General features: G+C 37.5%; 1 protein-coding gene across 4 annotated transcripts in view; it reads left to right on the top strand.

Moving 5' to 3' along the window:
- Window positions 1-22,754, top strand: part of PTPRZ1 (protein tyrosine phosphatase receptor type Z1) — a 165,463-nt gene that overhangs the window by 139,756 nt on the left and 2,953 nt on the right. For 2 of the 4 annotated variants that reach the window (XM_007177247.2, XM_007177245.2), the window contains exons 15-28: window positions 1,773-1,858; window positions 4,368-4,388; window positions 4,557-4,653; window positions 6,853-6,935; window positions 8,269-8,403; window positions 8,958-9,092; window positions 9,965-10,128; window positions 11,736-11,871; window positions 13,293-13,439; window positions 16,830-16,923; window positions 17,247-17,320; window positions 19,420-19,548; window positions 20,000-20,146; window positions 22,067-22,209. In XM_007177247.2, coding sequence (XP_007177309.2) covers window positions 1,773-1,858; window positions 4,368-4,388; window positions 4,557-4,653; window positions 6,853-6,935; window positions 8,269-8,403; window positions 8,958-9,092; window positions 9,965-10,128; window positions 11,736-11,871; window positions 13,293-13,439; window positions 16,830-16,923; window positions 17,247-17,320; window positions 19,420-19,548; window positions 20,000-20,146; window positions 22,067-22,209 — 1,591 coding nt within the window. The remainder of the gene's footprint in view (window positions 1-1,772; window positions 1,859-4,367; window positions 4,389-4,556; window positions 4,654-6,852; window positions 6,936-8,268; window positions 8,404-8,957; window positions 9,093-9,964; window positions 10,129-11,735; window positions 11,872-13,292; window positions 13,440-16,829; window positions 16,924-17,246; window positions 17,321-19,419; window positions 19,549-19,999; window positions 20,147-22,066; window positions 22,210-22,754) is intronic. The other 2 variants (XM_007177248.2, XM_007177246.2) reach the window with 1 other exon arrangement.

Genomic DNA, 22,754 nt, shown 5'->3' with positions numbered 1-22,754 from the left:
TCTACATCTTTGTACAGAAGCCTATTTTTAAATTGTCTGAGATGCCATATGTTATTGCTTGAGGCTCAACTTCTACATGAAGTTATCTTCTGAAGTCTCATGATTTAAAAAACAAAAATAAAGAAGAGAAGCATTTTCCTTGTAATTTGCAACAGGCATAGGAATAAGAAGTGTTTTGCTCTTTTACCTCTTTTATCAACTCTATCAATTCTGTCTTTAACCACCACTGTTTTGTTTTTCTAGTTTATATTAAAATTCTTTCTATTTCTTTTAATACAGCACAATTTCTCATTAACATATTTAGAATTTTGAGACCAGTTGCTCTTGGTTATCTGTTGTGTTTAGTTCCCTTCACTTTCAAACATACCTCTTCTACATATCCTGTCAGCATGGGTATGCAAATTAGCCATACCATTATCCAAAGTCCAACACAGTTTATTATTAACAATAAATAAGATAATCCAAAATCAGGTTGTCCAGGAAATCCAGAATCCCCTGTTCTACTTCTTAGAAGAATGGTGATCAAGGGCATCTCCTCCTTTTACTTGCAGACCAATTCGTAAAAGAATTACCAAAAGACGTGATGGCAAATGAGAAGTAGTCAGTTTGCTTGTGGAAAGAGGTTAGCTGTGCAGGATAATATCCGTGGTTTTGACGAAGCTTTACCAGGAGAACTAACGATTTAAATGTGACAAATTATTTCTGTTTTCTTGTCTAATTATAAAAGCTACTTCTAGGCAAGATCCTTCTGTAGGTGTGAAGGTGGAATTACACCTTTGTCTAGTGTTTCTTAAGGTTAACTCGCTAATTCAATTTTAGTATTCAGGTATACTCATCTAAAAGAGAACAGATGGATTCTAATTTTTTTTAAATCAACAAATTCTTGGTAACTGAAGCTTAAAAATATTAAATGGCCTAGATGCTGAACATCTGTTGATGTAAATAACTGGTTCTAGTGAAATGTGTTTGATGTTTCCTTGTCAGAGGAAGGAAATTGTGAAATTGCACACTGTGAACTAGTAATATGTTTAATCTAAGAAAGTCTTTCTAGGAAAAAAAAAGAAAAAAACAGAACCAGGTAAAATAATTTGGCCCCTTCACAATTAGTTAACAGATCCAATGACTTTGTTTACAGAGCATATTTTCAAGTTAGAATTCTTGAAATTTTACAGATTAAAAGTCCCAAAGGTTTTTGACATTATCCTTAATGAATAGTCTGCATATAAATGTTTTCTATTATTTATAGAAAGAAGGAAAAAATGTTTTCAAATGTAAACATCTGACTATTTAATGGAGAGGCATTAAACTGTACAATTTTATAAAACTGAAATTGCACTATATATTATGTTTAGTCCAGGGTAAAATTGAAAATATATTATTTCTGCATTTTTTTCCCAGAATTTGCAGGCAACTCCCACTCATGTTAAAGAAAGTTATCCATAAAGAGATGCATTCCGTTGATAAGAAGTGAGGCTGTGGTATTATTTATAACTTAACATTGAAAATTAAGTTTCTCTTTAGAGTATGAAAGGAAAAGAGATTCCTGATCAAATCAGAATTCTAAAATGCAGGTTATGATTGAAAGTAAATATAGAGAAAATTGGTAATTGTTGCTGAATGTTTCTTTGAACATAGATTCAGCCGGGATTATAGGAATAAGTGAACTTTGAAGTTGTTTTAGAAGAGGGCTCTTTATAAATCTCTATAAATGAGAGGCACATTTATTTCTGTTGAATTATCCTTTCCAACCTGATTTTTTTTTATTCACTTAGATGATGTTGGAGCAATTCCAGTAAAGCACTTTCCAAAGCATGTTGCAGACTTACATGCAAGTAGTGGGTTTACTGAAGAATTTGAGGTATGATTTTAATATGTCTATTTTAAATAATATGGAAAATAGTAAATTTTTAAAATTCAGCAATAGGCTATTTCTTGACATTGAAACCATTTTCACTTCTAGCAAGATTATTAGTTCCATAATCAATTATGTGTTTAGGATATGTGTTATGGTTATCATACAATTTAGAAAATTGGTTTTCCATTTTAAAATTCAAGTTGTAATAGTGGAAAAAACAAAAACATTGTTAATTCTCTCCCATAAAATCAGAGCTCTAGTATTCTTTTTTTAATCTGAATTGGTAACACTGATTCCTTTTAATTTCCTAAATTATATAAATTATAGTAAACTAGTAAATTTCATAATTTTCAGCCAAAGTACATACAAGCTCTTAATGTAAGGATTACAACAGTGTAAATGCAGAAGCACTTATTATACAAGACATAATAAATATTATACAAGGTAAAACCCCATCTTCTGAAGAAAATATGCATTTCTAAAAAACATTTGAACTTCACAATCACTGAAAATTTTTCTAGTATTATTCTGTAAAACACTCTTAGATGGTAGGGGCAGAGAAATTTACTGCAAATTTATCATGGCCCACTGAACTGTCAGTTAAGGAGCTTTTTCAAAATAGGGTGCCAGAAACCAACAGTTAACAATAATAACCACAAAACACAAAGTTATTCTTATTGAGCACTCCCTAATATGCCGATCATTGTACTAGGTGCTTCTACATTCAACCTTCACCCAACTCTGGAAGTTATTTGTTTTTATTTCTATTCATATTGCTGATGAAATCAACTTCCACAGAAGTTAATTAGCAACTAATAAATAACAGGGTTGGGATTCAAACCTAACACTCATGTCCTTTCCATTCTAGAAATTGAGGGATCCCCACCCCCTCCCCAGCCTCTCCCCTTCAGGAAGCATCACATTGCTTTTGCCTCCTCACCTCAGCCCCAAGTGCTCAGTTGACCTCCCTCTTTGAAGCCCTTTGAGGTCTGATCCTGACCAGAGGATATACCACCGTCCCTAATACACGCAGAAACTGCTCCCCACGAATCAGATCAACAAGAACGTATTTATGGAAGCAAAATCCCAGAGATCAGAAAGCTTTAAGAAACCAAAGGAAAGAGAAATGAAATATATGTTTTCACTAAATTAAAAACAGTAGAAATCAGCTAATTTAATCTTAAAAGAAGTCTAAGTCATAGCTACATTGAATAAGAAAGCAGTGTGAAGTGACTACTAAGTAAAGTGGAATAATATAAAGAATTATATTTTTAAAACATCAAATTATTTCTTCCTACCATAATAGAGGTTACTGGGTGGTGCAGTATTAACTTGTAGAAACTATCAGGCATCCATCAAACAAAATCATAGTTGCAAAAGGGAGAAAATGCTAAGGGTGTGTCTAATCTTCCAGATGTTAAAAGCCATAAGGAAAAATAGACAGTTTATTGTAAAAGTTGCTGATAAGCATATATACAAAGGCAGATTCACAGTTTTCACAACTATAAAATCATTTTGAATATTATTAAGCAGTTCATAATGATTAAATTAATAAAATAACCTCACATTTTTACTCAAAAAGTATTTTCTTAATTCCATTGCTTTTAACTCACAGTCTGATTGATGAAAACTTTTCATTAACTTAGTAGTTAGCTTAATAACTAATAATGCTACACCTTTTCAGTGGTTCATATATTAAATTGTTTTTAAATCTAGAGTCAGAATGACTTGCTCCAGAAGAGGCCTTAAAAGCTTGTTTAGTGAAAGGCTGAGCCATTTTGCTGATGAATCAGATTTATATTTAAGTTATATACGTTCTCAAAAATTATAAAGCTTTCATGTTATTATCTTAATATGTACTAAATAATTGTAAATTCCAAACTAATATATTTAGATAGAAGACATCCCTGGGAAGAATTTTAATTCATTTTAAAAGAGAAATGGAGAGCTCTACTAATTAAATATGTAGAAAGTAGTACTATCTAAATTTTGTTTCAAACGACATAGTATATATGATAAAAAAAAATTTCAGGAGATTTCTAATGTTTTGACAGCTCTACAGACCACCTAAAAGGAAACTGTTTACTCTTTAAAATTACTCAAAATAAACAAACAAAAAAATGTACTACTAATTCAGTTTTAAATAGTTCTATCATGATCAAATACAATTATATTTGAATATTAGTAAATCTGACTAGTATGTTAAAATGTGTTATCAAGTATGTGGTTTTTCTCATCAGCATTTTTAAAATTCATCATATTATTATACCACTGTCCCCTTTTAAAAGTGTTATTTTTTTCCTTTTACATAATGTTAAGGTTCCAAACTGTTAGAAGTTTTGATTTGCATGCAACTGTTTGAAACATTCTGTTTTGTTAGTATTTGACAAATGTATTTATTGCATGATCATGGTTTTCCATTGTAAACCTAATATGAACACTTTCTTTTCTCATTTGTCGTGTGCTGTGGAATTTGATTTCTTTACTTTTTTGGCATTCATTCCCTCATTAGACACTGAAAGAGTTTTACCAGGTAAGGCATTATTTCACTGCATTTTCTTTTAGCCAAGAAATAGTTGTAACATATAAAAAAATTTTTTTGGATAGATTGTTTTGTTTGTTTTGTCTTCTGTAGTATATTTTAAGGCACTTTGTTTGAAAGGATGTGTGTTAAAACGTTATGCGTACAATTTCTTTACAGGAGGTGCAGAGCTGTACTGTTGATTTAGGTATCACAGCAGACAGCTCCAATCACCCTGACAATAAGCACAAGAACCGATACATAAATATTGTTGCCTGTAAGTATATCCTTCACTCAACTCTGACTTGTTGTCATTGTCGTTGTGGTGCTTTTAGTTCAATGTCCTGAAGTCCTCTGACAGCAGACCTCAGTGTAGCTGTTTCAGGACCTTTGTATCAGGGGATGAGACTTGCGTTAGATAATACGGAGTGCTTTACCACTCCAGTTTAAATACATTCTGCAATTAATGACATCTGTTTCTTTTGAACAAAATAAACTCATATTTTAATCCAATCCTTTCTTCAGACCCCATGGCCTGTAAATCTGTTCTTATGGTTTTCTGTCATTATTTATATTCCATAGTCCTATTTTCACTTGAGATCCCCCTACTTGATGTGAATTTACTAATGAAATGGGATTTTCTTTAGACTCTATTTTTTCCTTCTACCCTTTTCCCTCCTCTCTTGCCATTCTCCCCTGGGGTCTGATAAAGGGTTAATTGGATTCATTCTTTTTATTTCTTCTCTCCCTTTACTACCTTAGCTGACCTCTCTTTTTCTCCTCCATGAGCAGCTTTCTGGCTCTTTTCTTTAGGACAAGTTTACCTATTTTTTTGTATGAAATTAGCATGTTTCTTCTGTCTTATTGCAGCACCTCTTATTTACATCTGTTCCCTTTTATTTTCCTTTATAGCCCCCTCCATTTCTTGAAGTTCATCTTCATTCTTCCCCAAAACTTCAACTTATATCCTTTCTTATATATTCAGTGGGCCTTCCTAGATTCACGTGAACATGGCATTACCAGCTTGGTTATTTAAATTCTGGTTCCATTCTAGTTTCTGGAATGGGAATTTTTACGATCACAGTTCTAAGTAGTTTGCATGGATGCTGTCTTTTTTTCCCACAACGTCTACACCAGTCTTTCCATTTTGATAGAAAGTTCTGCTTCATGTTTGTCTTTCTCAACAGAAGCAGCTATTCTGCTACACATAAAAACTCAGTTGCTTCTTGGACAGGGTGAAGTGGTTGTTAGACCATTCTCTCTACAAGCTAAATAGAAAATACCCACCAGCTAATTAAGAAGCAGATAGAGGTTAACATTTGTTGAACACCTACTATGTGCCTGGCACTGTGAATTCGTCATTTCATTCCATCCCTGAAATAACCTGGCAAGATAGAGGTAATAACAGTCCTACTTTGAGATGAAGAAAAGCAACCCGGAAAACTTACCCAGTAATACCCTTCTGAAAATCCGAAAACCAAAATGCAAAAGTAGCCTGGCATCCAAACCCATCTTTCCATGGCCACACATCTATTTCTGCCTACATTTCCTGCATCTTGGCGAGCTGCTGATGTCACCAAAGTATTATTATCCCAGAACGTCTCTTTAACTTGTCATAGTTTGGTCTGTATTCATTTCTTCATCCTTGAAAAAACAATAGTCTGCCCAGTGAAATCACCAAGTGTCCTTCTAGTGACACTTTCCTTATTATGCAGTTCCTCCAAATATAGTTTCTCTGTAGAACTGAATTTAATCCCAAATGCCTCATTTCAACACATTTAATTATGACTGTGCACCATGTATAAGTTACCACGGTTTTCATCCCCTCTTTACTGACAGTACAGGATCCGTGTCCTCTGTTCTGGGGCAGTCGTTGCCCTGCCTCCCTTTGCAATAGTTCCTCTTTGAGGTCTTCCCTTGAAAGAGCTGTTTGCTCTAACCATTCACGGAAACTTTCTAGACCCCTTCTGCTTCCTTCTCTACTTCTTCTTCTGCCATCAGCCTCCTGTTCAGAACATGCATGCTGCCATCCTTCCTGAGCTTTCCAACACCCCCGTCACTCTTCTCTCCCCTTCACTGGCTCTGCAGTGTTCACAGCCCCAGTATCCACCTTTAGAAACCCATCTAAGATGCCAACTTCAGGATTCAACCTCTATGAAAAGGTTTATTTTCATCCCAAACCAATACAGTTTCTGTCTTCATGTCCCTCTAGGACTCTGCACCTCTCTCTTGACACCGGAACATTCCTCTCTGTGTATATGTCCATTCTCACCTTCCACATTGGAAACCTTGAAAGAGGATTTTGTTGTATTTATCTTTATTTTTGTCATCTCTGTATCCACCAAAAGCTGACTAAAGTAAATGATGTTTGCACTGATTTTAATTGTATTTGATAAATTATTATGTAAATATTAATGAACTTTATGCTGAAAAGAAGTTCATGCTATAGTGAAATATTTTCTTTTTTTTATTACAGATGATCATAGTAGGGTTAAGCTTGCACAACTTGCTGAAAAGGATGGCAAACTGACTGATTACATCAATGCCAATTATGTTGATGTAAGCATGTTTCAACTGAAATTTTATGAAAATTATGTTCAACTATGAATTTATTATACCATGGTATTGTACATAGAATAGTAATAAGTATTACATGAAAGATAATAAAATATACAAATTAGTAGTAAGAGATCCCGTAGCGAAAGGTTTTCAGATTGAACGGCATTCAAGCTATTGTACTTGGTTTATCTCCTGGGTGAGAGAGGGAATTCAGGCTGAGAAATTACATTCAAGGTAGGATGTATATATTCTGATAGTTTTATAGCTCCTTAAATAAGAGGGGTAGGATCAGCGCTTATTTGGAATGTCCCATAGCTCCTAGCACATTACTATGTAGATAGCAGCTGACAGACAAATTTTGACTGAAAAATTCTCAGGGTAGTACTGGCTAAAAGGCAAACACATGATTTCTAAACCAGTTACCAGCCTTTATAATCTTGGGCCCTTCTCAGGATACCCAGCTTTGTGAAACTTACTGGAGATCTCCAGGGACTGTAGACCACTGACTAACTTACTGGGTTTTTTCCTGTGGTCAGTTGAATGCCAATGGAACTCAGTTATTTTCCTGACACTGACCTTGCAGTCTAGCTGCCTTCAGGTTTATGCTGTTTGGAACAGTTAATTCAAAGACGTGAGTACCAAATATAAGTATACGGTAGGTTTGCTGTAAGCAACCACTTCAGGCTTCCATAGCAGGAAGTGTGTATGTCAGATTGAATATGAGCTTTGGAGTTAGAACTGGTTTTGAATCCCAGCTCTGCCATTGGCTAACTGTGAAAGCTCGGAAAGCCACTTAACTCCTCTGAACTTCAGTTTCCTATCTCCAAATCAGGGATGATGCTTCCATTTTGCATATAAATTAAGGGTTAAGGTTAATGTTTGTAAACTATCTTGGCCAACAGTGGGTAATAAGTGAAGGCTAGCTATTAATGATTAGCATTGCTCAGTGCCACCAAGGAGAGGGTAAGGAGAAAACACCAAAGGTTTCCTGACTATTATAGACAACTGAGCCCTAATGCCTCAAACATATTTCAAAGCAGCACAATTAAGCACCAGATGTTAAGCATAGTAAACAGACTTGGATTAAATGCACTTAGACTAGAGGTGCAGAGAATAGTGGTTGTGTCAGTGCAAAAAGAACTCTTTTTTTTACAAAAATTATAACTAAAGAAGAGTTGCTGTCTTTGCTAGTACTAGTAAGTTTCTCTAGCTTTGGAAGTTTTTTTTTTTATGGTTTTCTTTTATAGCAAAAATCTCCTGATCTTAGGAACTGAACAGCTAAAAATGGCATACAAATTTGTTAGTAAGAAACATTTGTCATTTGTTTCTTCAGGGCTACAACAGACCAAAAGCTTACATTGCTGCCCAAGGCCCACTGAAATCTACAGCTGAAGATTTCTGGAGAATGATATGGGAGCATAATGTGGAAGTTATTGTCATGATAACAAACCTTGTGGAGAAAGGAAGGGTATGAAGGTCATCTATTATGCCATCCCCAAGATAGTGGTTAGAAATGCTTTAAGTTGCTTTTGATAGAGTCAGCATTAGGAAGCAGCAAAAGTCAGGGAAGCTAATCAGGATTCCTTTCAAGTAAGTATGACAGCTAAAGGGAAACTGTTAAAGGTCAAAAAGTTTCACTGTAACTCAAGCTACCTGCTATTTAAATGCATTCTTCATTCCGTAAGAAAAAGCAAATGAGGTTCATTGAAAAGCGATGCAGAGTGAAGTAGATTTTAACTCATGGGAGCTGGATTCTAGTCCTGGCTTTATAGCAACTCAGTACATCTGGCCTCACTTTCCTCATCTGAAAGGGGCGAGTTTGAATCTGATCATCTCAAGTCTCTTTCAGCCCTGTAATTCTCTCTCTGCTCTCCTCTACAACAAATCTGCAATCACTTAGAACGGAAAGAACATGTTTAGAAGAATGAGGGAGTCACGGTATCAAATCTTTACTGATTTCAGGGATGACTTATACTAAGCATTTGAAATATGAAAAGAGCATCTTGACTTTCTCTTTTGCAGAGAAAATGTGACCAGTACTGGCCTGCTGATGGGAATGAAGAGTATGGGAACTTTCTGGTCACTCAAAAGAGTGTTCAAATGCTTGCATATTACACTGTGAGGACTTTTACTCTAAGAAACACAAAGATCAAAAAGGTGAGCCCACAAATGATGGCTATCATCAATTGAGTAATACATCTCAATCCTTTTTTAAGAAAACAGGTGGTATAACCGAAACAGGGTAAAAATACAAATAATTAAAGGCATTAAGAGTTCTTATCACAGCTACACCTCAATCCCAAAAGTTTCTTCCAAGTCTCTTAATGCCAGATGTGGCTTTAGCACCACATTGGTCATGGTGCCAATGGTTGCAGTGATACAGGAACAAAAGTCCCTGCCCCATGTGATAACTGCACATCCAACTGAAAATAGTGGAGACTGAAAAAGGGGAGGAAAAGAAAAAGAGCAAGTTATAAGTCAGGGTTCCTTAGAAAAACATATATCTGTATGTAGATATATATGTATGTGTGTGTGTATGTGTATGTATGTATGTATATATATATATATATATATATACACACACACACACATATATTTATTTATTTATTTAAAGAGAGAGAGGTTGTTTTAAGAATTGACTCCAGGCTGGAAATTCAGGCAAGATTTCTACGTTGCATTCTTTAGGAGAATACCTTCCTCTTCAGGAAACCTCAGTCTTCTCTCTTAAGGCCTTCAACTGACATTATGGAGCATAATCCAGCTTACTGGAAGTCTTACTGATTTCAATGTCAATCACATCTAAAAAATACCTTGACAGTAACATCTGGTGTGACAGGTGTTTGACCAAACTACTGGCCACCCTAGCCTAGCCAAGTTGACACATAAAATTAACCATCACAAATGACAGTGTACTTTTTTAGCTTCGTTATGAACCACCAACATCAAGCTATGAATCCAGAGATGATGTTTAAGGACCCCGTGGGTACATGTTCCTATACTTAGCTGATTAGCTGTCTGGTCTCTTCCAGGGTTCCCAGAAAGGAAGACCCAGTGGGCGCATGGTCACCCAGTACCACTACACTCAGTGGCCTGACATGGGAGTGCCAGAGTACTCGCTGCCCGTACTGACCTTTGTGAGAAAGGCATCCCGTGCCAAGCGCCACGCAGTAGGGCCTGTTGTTGTCCATTGCAGGTGAGTCTCAGCGCCGGGTTTCCACACCCATAGAACTGCTTATGCTAACAAAAAGGGAATCAGTGGAACAAAGGCTTTGCCAAAGTGGGAATGATTTCACAAGCTGAGGGGCATGAAACGTTGGTTACTGGGAAGTGAGTATGCCAGACTCAGAATTGGATTGCTGAATATTTCAAAGCACCAGGTATTTCTATGATGTATAATATTCTATTTGATTGGTTAACTGGATTTCAGCTTATTAACTGCGTGAAGCAGGCAGAACAACGTTTTGTCATTAAACAAGCATTTATTAAAACATAATGTCGTGGGATAAAAATGCTTAAGACACAACCCCTGTTCCTAGGAGTTAATAGTCTATTGTAGACTTAATATGCCAGGTTTACATTAGAAAAACCAAAGTGCACAAAGTATGGGGAATTTTGCAAAATATTTTAAGTTGTTTTTAAACAGTTTGGGGTCAAAACCCCGTTCTCATTTTCCTGAGTTCTGTCTAATATATCCTGTTGAACGTGTAATCAATTCATCGTTGCCCACGTACTTTAATTTCCAAGACTGGGTGAGTGAATAGAAATAATGATATTTCAGAGAAAGAGAAAAATGTGTTAGAGGCTTTAATTTAATATTTTTCAGTTAAAACAAAAAATAGCAGTTACTGTTTACTGCGTGCTGACTTCTGTGCCAAGCTTTATGACCACAAAAGTCAAATTCATTTCTATGTGGAGTATTTTTGTCAAAGCAGCGTCTGTGTTTTTACAGAAACAACTGTTTTCCTTTGATATGCAGAGTATCTCACACATTCTAATTACCTATCTCAGGAGTTATCCTCAAAGTTTGAGAGACCTATCTTGAGTTTTTTATCTGTGAGCCTGACGATAAGCTGAGGGAAACAGGAAGATGCAGGAAAAATAGCTGTGAAGGTCAGGGATTGTTTCCTAGCGAATGGAAAAGGCCCAGAGCCTTGTGCAGAGCGGGTGCTAATTCTTCACTGTAGTACTTCCTACTTGTCAGAGCATTTGAAAAGAATCCCTGTCTCTGAATTCTGTCCCTCCAGTAGAGGCTTTGAAGAAGTCGTTAGATAATGGCCCTTTAGAAATGACTGAAGTTATTCTTTATTCCTCACCATCTCACTGAAATGATATTTTCAGCTGAAAGCCTTCGCAAACTCTTTTTTTCCATTAACGCGGAAACCTTTACAAACATGTTTACCTGACAATACAGACCCAGAGACCTTGTCTTTTCAGAGTCTGGTGAGGCCGATGCTTTCATTCTTCTCAAATTAAATGTCTATTTGCTATACTCTGATACATAATATTTCCACTGTATAATGTATAACGAATAATAACTGTAATTGAACATAAAAAATCTCCAACAGGAATAATCAGATTGCTTTGGAGTTTGACCTGTAAGCAAGAAAGAAAAAAGAAAACTTTGTTTGCTATTTGAAGCATTATGCTTAACTCCTAAGCTGCTTAGTGTCTTGGACTGCTGAATTACTAAGTGGCTCATTTGCTTGGAGAAGGATATTAATTTACAAGACAGCCAGGAGTGACCAATCCTCAGATGTATTTTGTGTTGAATTGAAGTCTCTTTCTCTGTGTGCTCTTCAGTGCTGGTGTTGGAAGAACAGGCACATATATCGTGCTAGACAGTATGCTGCAGCAAATTCAACATGAAGGAACCGTCAACATATTCGGCTTTTTAAAACACATTCGTTCACAAAGAAATTACTTGGTGCAAACCGAGGTATGATAAAAAGGATAATTTCCTTTATCTAAGGGTTGGAAATGTCCCTAAAATGCTGGATAGACCAGAGTTTGTATTACCAGGTGCGTTAGTCCCATGGGACTCCCTGTAATAAAGTGCTACAAACCGGGTGGCCTAAAACAACAGAAACGTGTTGTCCCCTACTTCTGGAGGATAGAAGTCCAAAATCAAGGGGTAGGCAAGGCCATGCTCCCTCCGACTCCTCTAGGGAAGGATCCTTCCCTGTCTCTTCAAGCTTCTGATAGCCTCATATTTCCCTGGATTTGGCAGCCTAACTGCCTCCTTCTTCACACGCCTGTCTTCCCTCTGTGTCCGTGTCTGTGTCCAAATTTCCCTCTTCTTATAAGGACACCAGTCCCTACCTCATCTTAACTAACTACATCTGCATCGACTCTATGTACAAATAAGGTCACCATTCTGAGGTACTGGAAGGTTAGGGTTTCAGCATATCTTCTGCGGGGGCGGGAGGCGTGCACAATTCAAACTATAACACCAGGTACTTGCACATAAGTCATGGATGGACCAGCTAAATTTTGTCTATTCTATGACTAAATGGGGAATATCTTTAAAATGACACTGGTCACAGGCAAGATTCAGAAAAAGAGTAAGTGGATCAGTCAACCCTCATCTCCTCTTGCAGAATCCTCAAGATTTTCCTGCATGTAATGAATGAATGGATTCATTCTCATATTTAAATAGTATGAATTATGCTCAAATGATCCCCTTTTTTAAGCCCAGATCATTTACCCATATATGACACGGGACAAACTCTGCATACCTGTATTTTATTTTCACTATTTCTAAATAAAAATGGATTTAAATTGAAAGCTATGTATGGCAGCTTGAAAGCAATAAGAAACATATGACTGAGTGGGCTTCCAAACCAAACCAACCAAACTTCATTCCATCAAGGAAATGACATTCGAGTCAGATAAGACGAGGGACGAGTCCCATACATGAAATAGAAGATAACTATTAAAAACTGTATAGATAATTGTGCTAAATTATATATGACCGGCTAAAAGGAGAATTGGAATGGGCAGAAGGGGAAGACCCATCAGAAGTAGAGAAGTCAGTGCAAAATGTGGAAGAGGGTCTCAGGTTTGAAGGATGAGCAGAGAGGGCATTGCTTTGCCTCCCCAAATCTTCCAGCGATCTCCTTCCCTAAACACCAATGCACAAGAAATAAAGAGGTGAGGGATGGAAAGAGTTGTATTGTTTCTGGATGACCACCTTTTCCTCCATCTGACTTCCTGCCAGGACTGGTAAGCAATCTCTGTGGGTCCTCCCTTCCATTTTGTAAAACGCTTTTTGTCCATCAGTGGAAGATACTACTTTTGTACCTCAATACATATAAGGAAAACCTGAGGTGATATCCCTGTTTGTCATTGCTTTGCCAGGAACAGTATGTCTTCATTCATGACGCGCTGGTCGAGGCAATACTTAGTAAAGAAACAGAGGTCCCGGACAGCCACATCCACGCCTATGTTAACGGGCTCCTCATTCCTGGACCAACAGGCAAAACAAAGCTAGACAAACAATTCAAGGTGAGTTCTCTCGGAAGCCCCTCTCTTGGGTGTCACCACAGGTTGGAATGTTCCTGCATCTCCTCATTTGAGTGGACAAAGCCGTGTGGACAGGCTGAGTGCCCTGTTGGCCCAGTGGCTTTGTTGTGTCCTTTACAACAGGCCACAAAGCCACTTGGCAAAGTTCAAGAACCTTAATTTTGAGTAGCGAGAGGGAAAGTTCTCAGAAACCCTAGAAATGCAGACGTGGTCCAGGAAATGAGGGCACAGAACAGAACAGAAGGAACAGGCAGAACTTCTAACACAGACGGTGTAAGTGCTCTTCTCACTTTGAGAAAACCAGACCACTTAACCACGAGTGCCGTGGCTCAGGCTGTTTGTGCTGCTTTTTGGAAGAGTCGGTCTCACTTGAAGCCCCCCAGACTAGAATAGGCCACCCCACAAGAATAGCTTCTTCAACCCCAGTTTCTCCCACCCACCCTGTCACGAGGCAGTCAGCTAGACAGGGGAGCATGCTTTGTTCAGTGTTCTACCTCTCACAGCTTAGCTCTCTGACTTCCAGAAACCACTCAGCAAAGAATTCAGAAAGCAGTTGTTACCAGACCTGCCTGCGGAGATAGGGGGATTTGCAGAGCTGTCATCTTCCAGAGGAATGAAGGCTATGTTATTTTGTTCCCCATTATTTCTATACTAATCTCTTACTTCTCAGGGTTGCTAGAGAAACAGGGCCAATTTCTGAAGAAGGAATGTCTAGGAAGAATTCAGAAGGCCCTGGAAAAACCCAGGAGAGTTAACAAACCTCCAGATTGAAGTTTTTTCTTTTTCTTTTCCACAGCTTACAACATAGAAGATGTAGTCATGAGTTCCCTCTGACTTTTTACCTTCTCATTCAGCACCTTTTGTGCTTTGGGAGGAGTAAGAGACAGATGAGGGGTGGAAGCTGAACTTAGAACTTGCAGACAGGAAAGCATAAATGTTTTATTCAGCCAAGCTTATGTGAGTCATAAAGGAACACTTTAAGGAAGAAAAAGTGCACAGTACAGCTTCCAGAAACAGATAATAAATATAAAGCATTAACATGATGTTGCTAGGATGGCTTTTTTCTAAGTTAAAAATATACATCTATTACCCATTTTCTTATTTAAATATGATTTACCCCCTACACAATTAAATTAATAAAAGAATTGATATCACTTATACTGGATAATTCAGGATCAAAATGGAAATATCAATTATGAGATCAGAATCTAATTAAAAACAGAGACATTTGACTCTGTTTCCTGTTAACATCCTAACTAGGGAAATTTGGAGGGGGTGTGTGTATACTGTCCTATAAGAAAAGGTATTTATTCAAGTTTACCCATAGAAAAATGTCCTTGAAATGAATTGCATGTCTATTTATCCAACAAATATTTATCAGAAACCCACCTCAACATTGAAAAGTAAAGAATCAGGACTTTCCTGGTGGCGCAGTGGTTAAGAATCCACCTGCCAATGCAGGGGACACAGGTTCGAGCCCTGGTCCAGGAAGATCCCACATGCCGCTGAGCAACTAAGCCTGTGGGCCACAACTACTGAGCCTGCGCTCTACAGCCCATGAGCCACAACTACTGAGCCCGAGTGCCACAACTACTGAAGCCCATGTGCCTAGAGCCCATGCTCTGCAACAAGAGAAGCCACCGCAATGAGAAGCCTGTGCACCGGAACGAAGACCCAATGCAGCCAAAAATAAATAAATAAAAATTTATTTAAAAAAAAAAAGTAAAGAATTGAAAACACTAAAACAATACTGAAAAATAAAGAATAGAAATTTGTTGTACTGTATATGAAAGACTTTTATGCAAATATAATAATTTTTATGCAAATATAATAATTAATATTGAAAAACAGACATATGAACCAGAGGAACCATGTGTGTATGGAAATTGTTATATGACAGATATGACATTACAAATTGGTGAGGAAAGATGGATTAATCAATGAATGATATTAGGACAATCTCCATGTAGAAACAAGTACAGTTAGGTCCCTACCGCACCTCAAACACTGAAATTATTCAAGATGGATTAAATACCTAAAGATGAAAACAAATTTTTCTAACTATTATAAGAAAATATTGGAAAATATCTCTTGAGGACTTCAGGGTAGAGAGGGACTTCTTAAATTAAAATGTTAAATTACAGAAATCTTAAGGAAAAACTGAATTGGCTGTAAATGTCTGTGTGATTAAAGAGAACAAAGGCATTTGCAACTTTCTTAGCAGACTGTAAATTTACATTTTTTTTTTTTTTTTAAAGGATTTTCTTTTATTTATTTATTTATTTATTTGTTTATTATTTTTGTCTGTATTGGGTCTTCGGTTCGTGCGAGGGCTTTCTCCAGTTGCGGCAAGCGGGGGCCACTCTTCATCGCGGTGCGGGGACCGCTCTTCATCGCGGTGCGCGGGCCTTTCTCTATCGCGGCCCCTCCCGTTGCGGGGCACAGGCTCCAGACGCGCAGGCTCAGCAATTGTGGCTCACGGGCCCAGTTGCTCCGTGGCATGTGGGATCTTCCCAGACCAGGGCTCGAACCCGTGTCCCCTGCATTAGCAGGCAGATTCTCAACCACTGCGCCACCAGGGAAGCCCCTGTAAATTTACATTTAATAGTCAAAACCCCCTACAAATTAGTAAATGACAATGAAGTAGAAATATGAAAAGGCAATCATCAAAGAAGAAGTAACTAAAATCAACAATTTCACAATAAGTAAGGAAATGCACATCAAAACCAGGATATACTTTTTTCATCTGTTAGCCTGTCAAAAATTAAACACCAGTGACTCCTAATTCTTTATAGAAACCCTCACATGTGTGCACATTAAGAAATATACAAGGGATATTCATTGCTACAAAGTTTGAAATAGCAAAACATTGGAAATAACCCAAACATTCACTAACTGGAGAATAGATAAATAGCAAGTAGATAGTTCGTGTGATTGAGTACTAAAATAATGAATAAAATCCAACTATATGCATATATATGTACACACACACACATACATACACACTCACATGCAATTTATCTCCCAGCTGCAGTGTGAGATTTAGGTAGAGAAAATGGAAGGCCCACACCATAGAGGAAGGCTCCTAATGCTGAAAGTCAAACTAGACATCAAGTGTTCCCTGCTTATTCCAACCCTCCTGGTATAGAATATAGAACATAGATGTACCAGGGAGTCCCCCAGAACAAGTTTAATTCAAGGAATTCTTGGAAAATAAGTCAGATATATTTATATTCAGTATCTTATCTTTGTTGAGTCTCCTGTGTATATGAGAGAGAGAGAGAGAGAGTGTGTGTGTGTGTGTGTGTGTGTGTGTTTATTTGAGAGGCTTAAATGAAATAATCTGTATTTTTCCTTGACACCCTTTCTCAGCTCCTGAGTCAATCAAATATACAACAGAGTGACTATTCTACAGCCCTAAAGCAATGCAACAGAGAAAAGAACAGAACGTCTTCCATCATCCCTGGTAAGCTATGTGGAATTTTGGAAGAAAAAAACCCCCAACTTTTTAAATAATAGAAGCCTTGTAGATAATTTGACAATATTTGTACATCTTGGAACAAAAACAATACACTCATATTTTTCTAATCATGCCAGATAACATAACTTAACAAAGACTCTTAAACCTTGAAGTCTTCGTCTAGAAGTGCAAAATACATAGAAAAACTAGCTTAAAAGTCAAACACACTCAACTTGCAAAATGCAGCTATGTTTTGGCATTTGCAGGGGCGGGGAGGAGATACAGTGCTAAGAGCTTACTTGTTTATGATGAATGTTCTGTATTCCCAGTGGAAAGATCCAGGGTTGGCATTTCATCCCTGAGTGGGGAAGGCACAGACTACATCAATGCCTCCTACATCATGGTAAGTCAGAGAGCCCCTGGGGAGACTGCTGCAGCTTGTGTTATCAGAATCAAAACCAGAGTGGGCTGCCCAAAGCAGTGACTGTCAGATACGGGAAGCACCACAGGTGGACATGAGTCGTATCTGATGACTGCAGGCTCACAGCCCACAGCAGCAATAGAATCACAGCATTCCTTGATGTTTTTATGTGTGCTGGGACTGGAGAACCCTTAATCAAGACAACGAGTAGATGTGGGAACCAAACTCACCATGAGTAGATACAAAACATCCACTCGCCCATCTAAGCAGCTCCATTTCATTCACCAAAGCAGATTCCCTGCAGACCCGGGGTACACCAGCTTTAGCAAAGTCCAGTCTCGTTCACATTACCACTCCAGGTTTGCAGCGTGGTTCTCACCCTGCAAACCGGGCTCATTTGGGGACTTGGATTTCTAAAGATACAATACTTTCTTTCTGCATTTAGATCTACTATCAGAGGGATGAGTGCTTTAGTAGCTGTTGTGTGACCTTCATTTCCATTTTAGGTCAATCAATCACAGAGTTTGCCTTCAGATGAAAGGGTCCTAATCCCCGTGCCAAAATCACTGTTCTGTTTATCTAGAAAATACTAAGGTATATCCATGCACGAAACAGGGAGATGTGTGGCGGTGGCATCTAAAAGCATGCCACACTTAAAATAGGGGCATCTTAATACCCCTATTTTAAAATATCAATTTTACTCCTATCCCAGGAAGCCAATGGCTGAGAGACGCCTCACTGGTTAGCACCTGAAAATTCAGGTTCTAAAACACTGACTCATTCACACAAAGTGTTCTTAGTGTAGAATGCAACAGCAGATGCTTGTGATCGTGCACACATTTTCTGCCTTCAACAGGAGCTCCCAGAGAAGCGGAAAAAAAACCCAAAACTATTCTGTGTTAACCCTGTCCATGAGAAGCAGATAATCCACCCTGGCTGAGCAGAGAGGGCATTTTATCCAATAGATCTTTCCAAGTTTCAGGAAGCAGATATTTTTACTCAAAGATCGAGAATGGGTTAAGAGAACAAATATAAATATTGCATTGTGTGCTGGTTAGATAGAAGACAGACTGTTCTTGTCAAGAAAATAATTAAATGTTGGAAAATTGGAAAATATTACCTACAAAGCTTGCCACATTAAGTCTGAAGATTTACAAAATAGGATGAATATTTATCTACCTGGAATGACTTAAGTGGGATATTGACTGAAGTCGCAGGATAAACTAGAGGCCCTTTCAAGGTCTCTTCCCATCCAAAGAATCTACAATTAACCAGAAAAACATTTAATTATGTACAACCTGTTCATTCAAATCCGAATATATGAACTTAAAAGTTTTCTGCTTCTCAAACAAGATTGTAACCAAAACAAAGTCAATTGAGTAGAATTCTACTTGATGAATAAATGAAGATAAAGCTTAAAAAATAAAAAATGAAAATCTTCCACACTCCAAATGAGCCCGTGGGAGATAAGAATGCGATCTGAGAGATTCCATTGCAGAAGGGGCTAACTGAGCCATGATTTTGGTAAGCAGTGACGTGGAAATCATGATTAATCCAGTGGCACCAGCTTTCAGGTTTCTGCAGCAACATTTGCAAGGTGCCCCCCGGCTCCTCTCCTGTAGTGGCAGCCAGGGTGTAAAGGTATCCGGTTGCCAGTAGGTGTGAAATTTAGCGCTCTGCCATTGGGACTTGTGAAAAGTAAGAAATAGAAAATCTCTACGTTTCCGTTCTATCTAGTGTAAGAGACATAGTCCAGAAGCCATTTTTGTTGTCTCCTCCTAGAGGTGATAGCTGGGTAAGCTTGGGCACAGCACTTAATTTCTTAAGCTTCAGTTTGATCGCCTATAAAATGAAGATCACATTCCCTTTCTCATAGTACTACTGTGAGGAATAAAGGAAGAAAATGTTTAGCGCTCTACCTGGCATATAGGAGGTGTCTGTAACATTGGCTATAATAATCACATTATTATTTATAGACACAACCTACAAATAAAAAGACAGTAACCATTAATCTATAAATGTTTTTTGAACGTTTAAAGTCATATGCCAAGGCTCTTTCTATCTTCTCTTTGGTTTTGTAGGGTTATTATCAGAGCAATGAATTCATCATCACCCAGCATCCCCTTCTCCATACCATCAAGGATTTCTGGAGGATGATATGGGACCATAACGCCCAGCTGGTCGTTATGCTTCCAGATGGTCAAAACATGGTAAGTCCCTCAGGTCATTCTTGGCATGTTCTTTACAGGGTAGGTATCAAGACACAACCACCAGAAGTCCAGCATACAAAGAATGTATTTTTTTCAACCAATAAACTAATATTGAAGTTGCACCTTGTCTGTTATTGGACCTTGTTTGGATGCAATATCCCAGGTCTGAAATTGTTGAATGACAGTTTTAAATAAAAGTAGGTTGAAATTAACTTAAGTATTTATTACGCTGCTTAAGGAAATTAGAATTGTAATCATGAAGGAAGTCAGTCCACGTGTTTCTATTTACATTTTTTTAAACAAAACTTGTTAGGATATTTTAAGAGTAAATTTTGAGATTCAAAGAAAAATTTGAGTTGAATTGTCTATGGCAACCAGTTAATTTCGTTTCACAGTCTGACTTAAACATTTTATTAAAATCTAGAATCTTCTTTGGTTTTTAATCCTCCAGGCAGAAGATGAATTTGTTTACTGGCCAAATAAGGATGAGCCTATAAATTGTGAGAGTTTTAAGGTCACTCTTATGGCTGAAGAACACAAATGTCTGTCTAACGAAGAAAAACTTATAATGCAAGATTTTATCTTAGAAGCTACCCAGGTATGGACTTAGTTTAAATGACAAGCTTTTCATCTTAAGCACATGTTAAATATATGCCAATTTAAGAATCTCTCCTAGAAATAAAAAGAAGGAATCTGATTTCTTACAAATTGAGACAGATTACCCAAATAATAAATTTTACCTTACTTGTCATTTTCATTTTCAAAATCTTATAGAATCATTAAACAATTAGCCATCACTAAACTCTACCATCCCTGACTTCTACACACACAGGAAGTCAAAGATTTCTCTTTTACTCCAAAGCAGTTGCTGATGGAAGTTAAGTTGAAAATAAAGAGAGTCAAAAAATAATTTCATTAATCCTAATTCTCATGTTTTAAGGCAAGTCCTTACCTTGTATTCCCCTAAGTAAAATGGGAAAAATATTACCTACCAAAAAAAGCTCACTACTCTCTACTGATGTACAGAGGGTTGTTAAGTGAAGAACTGTTTTGAAAACATGCAGTGCAATGAACTAGGGTTGTTTTACTAGACTCCTGATTATCTACAAGGCACCAATTTGAATTCTTTGTCAATAACTATTTCTATGATTACAACACAGTTCATAAATTATTGCACAGCTCCTGTGAAAGACTGAAAGATGCTAATAATGATGAGTAAAGCATGTAAAATTCAGAGGACTTCCTCAATCAGAAAAAAAATAAATCATGTTTTAGATGGTTTAAATGTTTCACTTTACCCTAATTCTGAAACTGGTAAAACATATAGGGTACATAAGAAGACTGAGTATTCGCTAGAATATTTGACCAAAACTTATAAAATTGATAATGCAAATACATTGTTTTCTAAATGTTTTATAGTTCTGCCTGAAACTGATGTTTTATATTTTGTGAGTCAAGGGTCCAATTTTATTATTTTTGTGTGAATAACCATTGTTCCAGCATCATTTATAGATCAACAATACCAGTTCAGTCATAAATCAAATTTCTGTATATGTATAAGCCACTTTGGGAAACTGGGGATCAGAGGTTTAAGAGATTTAAAGTCACACGACCTGGTTTGGTCACTTAATAAGCAAAGATCAGAACTGGGACTGCAGTGGAAACCATGTCTCCATCCTCCGTACCAGCATTTCCCACACCGTGTCAAGCAATCTTGTTCTTCCCTTAGTTAAACCTGGGTAATGCTGGTATTTGAAGAAGTCTATGCTATTTTTTTCTTTTTTCTTTTTTTTAAATTTAAGTATAGTTGATGTACAATATTATATAAGTTACAGGTGTACGATATAGTGATTCACAATTTTTTTTTTTTTTAATTTTTATTTATTATTTATTTTTGGCTGTGTTGGGTCTTCGTTTCTGTGCGAGGGCTTTCTCTAGTTGCGGCAAGTGGGGGCCACTCTTCATCGCGGTGCGCGGGCCTCTCACTGTCGTGGCCTCTCTTGTTGTGGAGCACAGGCTCCAGACGCGCAGGCTCAGTAGTTGTGGCTCACGGGCCCAGTTGCTCCACGGCATGTGGGATCTTCCCAGACCAGGGCTCGAACCCGTGTCCCCTGCATTGGCAGGCGGATTCTCAACCACTGTGCCACCAGGGAAGCCCCACAATTTTTAAAGGAAGAAGTCTATGCTATTTTTAAAACAAATTTTAAAACTGAAGATTTCTTTTTGTAAGTTTAAATTTATCGGCACAGATACATCTTTGTTCATGATTTGATTGGCAAGATAAGCCCACCGACAAGGTTTATTTCTGAATAAAAAAGAGATCACCTCTGTACATGGCAAATGTGGTGTCGCGGCAGTTTCTCCCTTCCACGATGGAGGACAGGCTGCAACTACTGCTGCTCACTCAGCGTGTTTTTTGGTTTTATTGCCTTCCTGTAATTCCTGATTTACCTCAACTCCTCTACGCACCAACCAGTATGACACTTTCTAAAACAGTAATTTTTATCTCTTCTTATAGGATGATTATGTACTTGAAGTGCGGCATTTTCAGTGTCCCAAATGGCCAAATCCAGATAGCCCCATTAGTAAAACTTTTGAACTTATAAGTATTATCAAAGAAGAAGCTGCCACCAGGGATGGGCCCATGATTGTTCATGATGAGTAAGTTCCACACTTTAAATCAATTCACACCTGACGTTCTCTGTGTGTATGTATATTTCTGTTGTCTTTGTACTGACCTAATACTTTGGACCAATCGTGAATTGTTCAGCCAGGGTGGATTATCTGCTTCTCATGGACAGGGTTAACACAGAATAGTTTTGGGGTTTTTTTCCGCTTCTCTGGGAGCTCCTGTTGGAGGCAGAAAATGTGTGCATGATCACAAGCAACTGCTGTTGCATTCTACACTAAGAACACTTTGTGTGAATGAGTCAGTGTTTTAGAACCTGAATTTTCAGGTGCTACCCAGCGAAGCATCTCTCAGCCATTGCCTTCCTGGGATAGGAGTAAAATTGATATATTTTTTATTTACCAGAAACAGGAATTTTTATCCAATAGATCTTTCCAAGTTTCAGTTGTGAACAAATAAAAAATGCATATGCTGGAATCATGTTATATATCAATACATATTATATATGATGCATATGATAATATTACATAATATATATTATAACCTCAGTCAGATCATTTTGATTTACTGCCAACCC

This window comes from Balaenoptera acutorostrata, chromosome 7, assembly GCF_949987535.1.
Source record: "Balaenoptera acutorostrata chromosome 7, mBalAcu1.1, whole genome shotgun sequence".
Classification (NCBI taxonomy): Eukaryota; Metazoa; Chordata; class Mammalia; order Artiodactyla; family Balaenopteridae; genus Balaenoptera; species Balaenoptera acutorostrata.
This window is presented reverse-complemented; position numbering and strand designations above follow the sequence as displayed.